The sequence below is a fragment of the Crocodylus porosus genome, unplaced genomic scaffold, assembly GCF_001723895.1.
Source record: "Crocodylus porosus isolate Cpor-Errol unplaced genomic scaffold, CroPor_comp1, whole genome shotgun sequence".
Lineage (NCBI taxonomy): Eukaryota > Metazoa > Chordata > Crocodylia > Crocodylidae > Crocodylus > Crocodylus porosus.
In genome coordinates, this window is record NW_017728911.1 from 35,320,850 (window position 1) to 35,329,669 (window position 8,820).

At 44.4% G+C, this 8,820-nt stretch overlaps 1 protein-coding gene across 1 annotated transcript in view; it reads right to left on the reverse strand.

Moving 5' to 3' along the window:
• Positions 1–1,536: 1,536 nt before the first annotated feature.
• Positions 1,537–8,820, reverse strand: part of LINS1 (lines homolog 1) — a 14,964-nt gene continuing 7,680 nt past the window's right edge. The window contains exons 5-6 of the mRNA XM_019533798.1: positions 7,081–7,243; positions 1,537–3,747 (exon numbers count right to left, since the gene is read on the reverse strand). Of these exons, the coding sequence (XP_019389343.1) occupies positions 2,883–3,747; positions 7,081–7,243 (1,028 nt within the window). The 3' untranslated portion in view covers positions 1,537–2,882. The remainder of the gene's footprint in view (positions 3,748–7,080; positions 7,244–8,820) is intronic.

An 8,820-nucleotide genomic window follows, 5' to 3' on the forward strand; every position in this document is an offset into this window, starting at 1 on the left:
ACCGCATTCAGGCAGACCTGGATAGGTTGGAGAAGTGGGCGGACCTGAACAGGATGCGGTTCAACAAGGACAAGTGCAGGGTGCTGCACCTGGGGAAAGGGAACCAGCATTATGGTTATAGGTTAGGGGCTGCCCCTCTCGGCAGCACAGAGGCAGAGAGGGATCTCGGAGTCAGGATTGACTCCAGGATGAATATGAGTTGCCAGTGCGACGAAGCACTAGGCAGAGCCAACCGCAGCCTGTCCTGCATCAACAGGGGCATCGCTAACAGGTCCCGAGAGGTCTTGCTCCCCCTATATGCCGCACTGGTCAGGCCGCAGCTGGAGTCCTGTGTCCAGTAACTTCAGGAGGGATGTGGACAGCATGGAGAGGGTCCAGAAGAGACCACGCGTATGGTTGGGGGCCTCCACGGCCAGCCCTATGAGGAGAGGCTGAGGGACATGAATCTCTTCAGTCTCCTCAAGAGGAGACTGAGGGGGGATCTTGTGGCTGCTACAACCTTATCGGGGGCCAGCAGAAGGGACTCGGGGAAAGTCTGTTCACCAGGGCCCCCCTTGGAGTCACCAGGAACAATGGCCACAAGCTGAGGGAGGCGAGGTTTAGGTTAGATATTAGGAAGAACTACTTCACTGTAAGGGTGGCCAGAGCCTGGAACAGGGTTCCCAGAGCGGTGGTGCTCTCACCTTCCCTGGAGATCTTCAAGACGAGACTGGACAGGCACCTGGCTGGGGTCTTATGACCCCGCCACCCCCAGGGCTCCTTCCTGCCCCTGGTGAGGGGGTCAGACTCGATGTCTGTCTAGGTCCCTTCCCGCTCAGTGATTCTAAGTCTGGAACAGGAAACCTGAAAGGTTGATGTCATGTCTCTACAGGCAGCAGCGTGGCACAGCCTGCAGTGCTGGGGGAGCTTGCAGTGCAGTGGGGGAGCCTGTGGCACATCAGCTGGGATGGTCCGGGTGCCACTCAATTGTATGGTACAGAAAGGGCGGGGGGAGGGGGGAAGGGGGCGATGGCCTGCACAAGCCAGGCATCCATGGCCTGGCTTGCAGCCTCCAGGTGCTGAGAAATTGGACAGCTCTGCACTAACCCTGATTAATGTCCAAGGACTAGCAGTCCTCTGTCTTCTCCTGAGAGGTTTGCTCTAGGTTAAGGCATTCTCCAAGCAAATTTAATACAGATGAACAGGGAAAACAAGGAAGCGTCTCTCTATGTCTAATAATCTAGCAATTAGAGCAGTCACGGAGGAAGAGAGAGATCCCAGTTTAATTCCTTCCTTTGCCTGAAGGGATACAAAGCCATATCTCCAGCCTCTCAAGAAACTGCCCTGCCACTAAGCTATAGGTCACTGTGGGCAAGACGAGCATCATTCCTCCTGATAAAGCTGTGGCACTGTGCAGGAAAAGATTCAAGGTTCATTAAGCTGCAGGAGGCGCAGGAGCTGGAGCACGACCCTGACCTAGAGCTTGGGTAGGCATTCACCTGGGAGGAGGATGACCTGGATTCCAGTCCCTGTTCTATGGACTGTTTCAATATTTTATTCAGTCACTGTTTAAAACTAAAAAGAGAGTTACATAAAAAAGGGCTCAGTTCCTTGAAAAGGAAGGCACAGATACCTACATAAAAGGTGAGAATTCAGAGCTAATGGCCACAAGTCCATTGAGGTACCTTTCTGATGCCCCATTTACTTCAGGAGGGGGATTTATGATTCACCCCATGCTCAATGCCTCCCTGTTATCTAGCACTAGACAGCTGCATGTTCAGTGTACAGACTTCAGCCAGTTTTCTGATCGGTGTGTTGAGCTATCCAATTCTCCTTGGGCATTATTAGTCGGGACTGCTGAACTTGGGGCTCCGGATTCTTCTCTAGAATTAGGGACTTAAGTGTCCAAGGTCTTTAATTAAATTAAAAGGTCTAACATCAATCTTACAAGGTTACAGCACATGTACGTAATATATTTTTTTTTCTGCATCACGTACCTTAATACGTTACTGTGTTATAATGTATTAATTTTATGGACTGCGTGTGTAATGGAGCAAAGTAAGAATTTCTACCAGAACTTCACTTTTGCATTATCCAAGTTTGATTCTAGCTTTATGATGATAAAGCCAACATGAAGTTAAGTGGAGCCTTTGCTAGTCCAGCATTTTTTTAAAAGGGTATGCCATAAAACAAAATGACTTGCATGCATTTAGGAAACAGTTTTCAGTGAAATTATAACTTGAATTCAGGCTTGTGAAAGTACAGAACTATTAGCTGCTGAGGCCTATGAAGGGGAATCCAAATACAATTTAGTACTAAGATCACAGATGTGGAATAATACAGTACTGTCAGTACATAATGATGCCCAGAAACCCCAATCATGGACCAGGGTAGCCCCTGTTCAAACATAAAGCCTTCTCTGGTTCAAACAGCTCACACATCTCTACTTCTAAGCACTAGAATTTGGAATTATCACTGCATTGCAGTCCATAAAGCACTGCCAATCTAGCAGTGTCTTCAGATCTTAGAATGACAGTAGAAAGAATTACAGCTAACATTTTAAGTAGAGGTACTTTACCATGGAGGTCTTCAAGAGAATCACTGATTTACTGTCATTTGTTAATACCCAATAACTCATCCTGACATACAGTATACTGTCACATACACTGGAAATAAATTTGGGGCTTTGAGACAGCAGACCAGATACTTAAAATGCAGCTGCAGATTTATCTTTAAGTGTCAGCTGGTATCCAATTTAGCCAGCTCAGTTTAAAACACACCGATAAGTCCAAAAGGAATGTCCCTCACAGAATGAGCATCAGAGCATGTTTATCTTGTGGGAACAGTCCCTTGCCTACTAGTGAGAAATCACTTCAAAGTGTCAGCCTTGGCACTCTATCACCTTACAATGGGTTCATGCACTTACAAGTTCTCTCAATGTGAAGCAACAGTTTCAAAAGTGCAGCTGGGTTGTATGGGAAAAGGTTTTTCCTCTGTAGCCTAGAAATTGCCTTTTGTAGTTCTTCCAAACATTTCATTGCTTTGCGAAGCATTCCTTCTACTGGGGGTGGGTTATTTGAAGAAAGCCTACATGCCAAGAGTGACAAGGTATTAGAACCTTTTTGTCCCAGAGGCAACATTTTTGTTTCAAATGTGTTTGGTTCGTCATCTATGACCCTGGAAACAGCTTCCCTTATCTTTGTACTGTCTTGTTTATTTATAGGCATCTGCTTCGTGTTTGCCAAAGACTCCTTTCCAACGGATTCCGAATCGGAGTCCTCCGAGCTGTCATAATTAACAAGGCTTTGAAGGCAGCCCAAGGAAACTGTGTTAGACAGGTCAGATCTTGCAACTTGGTCACCACAGTGCTGCCTTGTGAGTGCAAAAGAATCATGGGAAGAAACCACAGATGCCAGAATCTGTTGTTCTGGATCACAGCAGCCAGTCTGCCATCTCAAAACAGTCTGACAGTATCTTTCTCCCTGGCGGGGAGGGGTGGCAAAAGAATCACACACGCCTCCTTTAGTTACAGCATCAAAGCAATTACAGATGTTGACAAAATGGTGCCAGCCCTCTTTAAGAAGTTTCAAATATCTTACAAAGTACTCAAGGAAGCAAGTTTCTGATGAAATCAAAAAATCAAGAAGAACTGTGGAATCAAAAGAAATGTTCTTCAGAAGATATAAAAAGATGCAGTGAGGATTACAACCGCTCTCATGTGTCAGATCATCTTCGAGGCGCAAGTCAGCAGCAGCAGCACGCCGTAATCTGAAAAGTTATTAGTCAAACAGATTAAATCCACATATCTGGAAAATGCTATTGCTCAAGACTTTTAGTAAGCGCCAGTTCAGAGGTAGCTGCATTGTACAGAAGATAAGCAGGATGAGCACTATATCCTACTACAGTTACACAGTTAAAGCAAATTTTTCCACCTACATATTAAGCACATCACAACTGCTCTATCAGAAGCCCCAGCCAATATTTTTTTTTAAAAAAAGGGGAACTGCAAGGAGGGCATTTTCTTTGAAGGTCCCACAGCTTCGAAATCTGCTTCCCTCCTTACTCTGAAATGCTCTGAATTAATACATTGCAAAAAACTCATCTTTTGTTGTTGTTGCTTACCCTTCAGTTCTGAAATCTAGGATCAGTGAAGGGGAAAGAATTTTCCAAGTGGGAGGAGAACGAGATGTTTGAAGATGCCTGGCATACTTTCTGAAATTTAATCTTAACTGTACCACTCCATGCACTAGGTATTTTTAGGTTACATCAAAGCACATGAATAAGTATTTTTGTTTTAATTTCTGCAAATCTAAAAATAAAAGTAGGTAGTCTTACTTTTAAGATGTTAGGCAGCTTTGATTTAGGTATCTAAATATAGATTTAATGATCTACAGGCCATATTCTAATTCTCCGGTACCTAAAATAATCCAAGGAGCCCACAAGGAGTGTCACTCTGTGGCTTAGTAAATAGGGCACTTTCGTGGGGGGCATTACTGGGTTCCAGTCACTGCTGCCAGGATTGTTGGACAGTTATTGATTTAAAAAACAATAGGAGAAATCACACTGGCAACAAGGGCCAGAAACCAGGACTGCCGTGTCCCAGAGGAATGTCCTCCTTGCTAGAATGGAGGCACATGCCCTTTTGCTTGCCCATCTAGGCTCATGCAACTCGGATGCTTGGCTGTGCAATGGGTGAACTTCAGCCAGGAAGGGTGGGGAGCTGCCCTGCCCCAGCCCCGTGTGTGATCCAGTGTCTAACACACTATCCTGGAAGTGGGAGATGCCCTTGAATCCCCTCAGGCTGAGGACAGCCTACAGCTCTGATCTCCCACTGCCTAGGTTAGTGCTTTTAATGCTAGCCTACTGGGCAAAAAGGTGCCACCATAATCAAGTGCAAACTCACTGCTGCTCTCAGTTAGGCATTCTGGTTTAAGCAAGCATCTCTTTTGAGACATCTGTATTCCCAACATGACAGAACCACCACCCATACAGCCCTGAGCCCAATTCCTAAGCTCAGAGGAGGAGTGGAGGTTCAGATAAACCCTGCCACCAAGGATCTCTTAGCTGCATACACCCCTACGCTCAGCATTGAGGCAAACTGGGTTGCCCTTGGGAGGCTACCTCAGTCTTCCATTCATTGTATAGCAAATATGTACACTTTGCCATACCATGAATGGAAGACTGAGCTAGCCTCCCACGGGGACCCAATTTGCCTAGATGCCAAGCTGGCTTGTGCAGGGGGGGGAAGGCATGCAGCTAGGAGATCCTAGGCACCAAAGTTTATCTGAACCTCTACTCCTCCCTCTGAGCTTAGGAATTGGATCCCTGTTGATTAGGTTTGCCCTCCTGGAGAAAGAAGTCTAAATTTTAGCCACTGTGATAATAAAGCATGAGGCTCCTTAGAGGCTGATTGTTTTTTAGGACCAAATCCCACTCTTAGCAGTAGTGTCATCATTCAAGCTTTACATTACAAAAGGTATTCACCAAGCCAAGCATCTTTTAAATATGAGGATATCATGTCCCAATTTCCATACAGGAAATGAAACAATGTTGAAAGAAACAGAGTTATGATAAATTTATACAATCAGACAAATGGACACACTTCAGGTACTAGTGCTGTCAGTCATCACCAAGCTATGGGAGTTTGGCTTAAGAAACCTTTGTTGTAAGATGGGAGAGAAGTTCAGGTCTCAGGACTGAGCCTAAATGAAGTACTTCAGCCCCTCTGCATTCTTAACATTGAATCTTAATGCTAAATAGTTCTCAGGAATGTCAGCATTCATAAATACTCAGTCTTGCCTTTCAACATATACGTATCTATCATTCAGATCACACAAAGCTAACTGTTGTGAGTTAGAGGGCAGGATTGAGGCCTTAACAGAAAATTACTGCTCTGATGAACAGGGCTATCCAAAACCCAGTTAAATCAAAAAATGGTCAAGTTCCCACTAGCACTCCTGGTAATGGAGAACACATTATACTCTAGTCTACACAGCTAAGAACTAGCTGGATCAATCCATTGAAAGGTTGTTAAAATGTACTATCTTCCCAAGTTCTTTGTATGTAATAGTTTCATAGTGCCAGGGAAAGGACCTAAACAGATCATCAGGTCCAACCCCTTGCCCTGGGCAGGAACAAATGCCGGGGTCATAACACCCCAGCCAGATATCTGTCCAGCCTCCTCTTGGGAACCCATTCCAGCCCGGCAGCCCTCACTGTAAAGTAATATCTCCCAATGTCCAGCCTGAACCTTCTCTCTAACAACTTGTGGCCATTATTCCTAGTAACCCTGGGTAGTGCCCTGGGGAACAGACCCTCATCCAATTCCCGCTGGTCCCCCCAATAAGTCTGTAGACTGCCACCAGGCCTCCCCTCAGCCTTCTCTTGTGGAGGCTGAACAGGTTCAGGTCCTGTCGCCTCTCCTCGTAGGGCCTGCCCTGCTGCCCCCTGATCATGTGAGTGGCCTCCTCTGGACCCTCTCCATGCTGTCCACATCCCTCTTGAAGTGCAGCGCCCAAAACTGGACGCAGTACTCCAACTGCAGCCTCACCAACACCACAGAGCGGAAGGAACACCATCCTGGACCGGCTTGTGATGCATCTGTAGATGCACGACAAGGTGCAATTAGCCTTACTGATCAAAGACAAAAATATTATAGTAAAAGTTCTGTTATCCGGCATCTTACAAACCGGCACGCTCCGCTAACCTCCATGCCAGCTTGTAAGAAAGTGAAACCGGAAGTGCCCATGGTGGCACCTCCAGTTTCTCTGAGCCCCCACAGCTCAGGACAAAGCAGCCTCTGATGTCGAGCCCCCACGGCCCGGGGGCATAATAGGCTGTGCGGGACCTGCCTCCAATGGGCGGCGATGCGGCGGGAGGGGTGGCAATGCCATGGGAGGGGCAGAGGGACACCCCAGACACAGTGTGAGAAGAGAGTCAGCCAGAGCCGCTCAATTAACTGACATATTATGTTATCTGGCATCCCCCTTTCCTGGGGGATGCTGGATAACAGAACTTTTATTGTACTACTATTATTTAGTGAGATCATGCAATCCAGAGACACGTAAGTATTTTACAGGTCTAAATAAAATATGTACTAACCTATCCAACTTTAAATAAATGGTTAATAATGCTTTAGCAGCTTCCAGCATGTCGTCATCTTGTTCTATAAAGACCATGGAAAGCCATTCACAAGGATGTGGAGATAACTTCAGATGGTTCTTCAAGAAGGTTAATAATCTGGACATGAAACGTCGCAGGTTTGCTAAAAATAGAGAAACTTTAACTGTGAAACCTTTTTTTTTTTTTAAAAACAGCACAGGAAGATGACAGCAAATATGTCTTTAAATTAACAGTAGATAGGATGGAAGTTAGTCATGCAAACACACAGCCCTTGGCTCAGCTGCACTGACACTGCATCAAAAGGCTGTGAGGAATGGTACCATTTCTGGAGTCAATAATCCAAGGGACAAGTGGTTTGGAAACAGACATCAGCACAATAATTCAGCCCAGGTACAAAGCAAAACGGATATCTTTGCAAGCATAAATATTTTACATGTAGAAATTCTTACATTATTAATAATCTAATATGAAAATTGGTTCTCTGATTACATGCAGGATTTTTAAAATCTGAAGACTTGGCAATGGATACAATTTAAGAACATGTGCAAATTTTTGATAACTAACCTGGAAATCCTGCACTCTTTTTTTTTTTTTTTTTTTTTTTCTGCATCAGTCAAAAAAAGAGAGAGGGCAGGGAACCTTTAAAATTTGGGGATGCAATGGGAGTCAGCCTCCCCCAACCACCTAACTGCAAAATGAACAGGATTACACCTCTGAGACCTCATATTTATTTTGGGGTCCTTATTTCCTCTTGGTTCCCAAACTACATGGTTCTAGCCTCCCACAAAAGAACAGGGACTGCAGACACCACATAGAAGTTCTTATCAATTCATTTTAATTGAGATTTCCTCATATTTGTTCTTTCCTCTGTAAACGAACAATCCAGCAGAGGCTGAAGACCCAGAGCCCTTCTCTGCAAATCACTGAGGATGGACTCCCACATCAGTGGCTGCATGGCACCTATGCTTTCAGTTTTGTGTAGGCAGGGCACCGGAGATGTATAAAAAGGATGTGAGACAGTCACCGTCTTCAATCTAAACCCAAATCTAAATCTTCAGAAATTACAAGTACCTTTGCATATGTGGGTGGTATTTTAAGATAAAAGCTAAAGGATACAAAAGAAACCTTGCCAGAAAATTACATTATTCAGTGAGTTTATAGGTTTTTCCTAAAAAACCTCATGCTAGAATTATAATACCTTCTAGTTTCAAAATATTATCTCTGTACTCTGCCTCCATTAGCTGCATTGCCACATACACCCTGAGGACACGAGGGTGAAGTGATTCTCCAAGGAGAGAATGGCATTTTAATGCTGTGGCCAATGCCTGGAAAATAGTTCCCTCTGTACATCATATTCACCCTTCTACAATGAAGAAAAGTATAAAAAGCCTTCACTATTTCCAAAGCATATTAAAAATATTCTCTAACCTAGTTCCTCATGTTCAGCATTAAAAAAGTTAAATAGGAAAAAAGACTGGCTTAGATCTTTATCAGAAGACGTTTCTTAGGTGAGAAATGTTTATGGAGCTGGAAAAAAGTGCCACAGATTGAATGGTAAGGCTTAGTCATTTATCTAAATGGAAATTAAATACTGTGACAAAGTTTATTGTGTCGTAAGAACTGACTTTGCTTAAAAACAAGTAATGCAGTTCACCTTAAAATGAGGTTTTATTGCTTGCTTCAAATCTCAGGAAAGGAATAGAAACGTTAAATGATCAC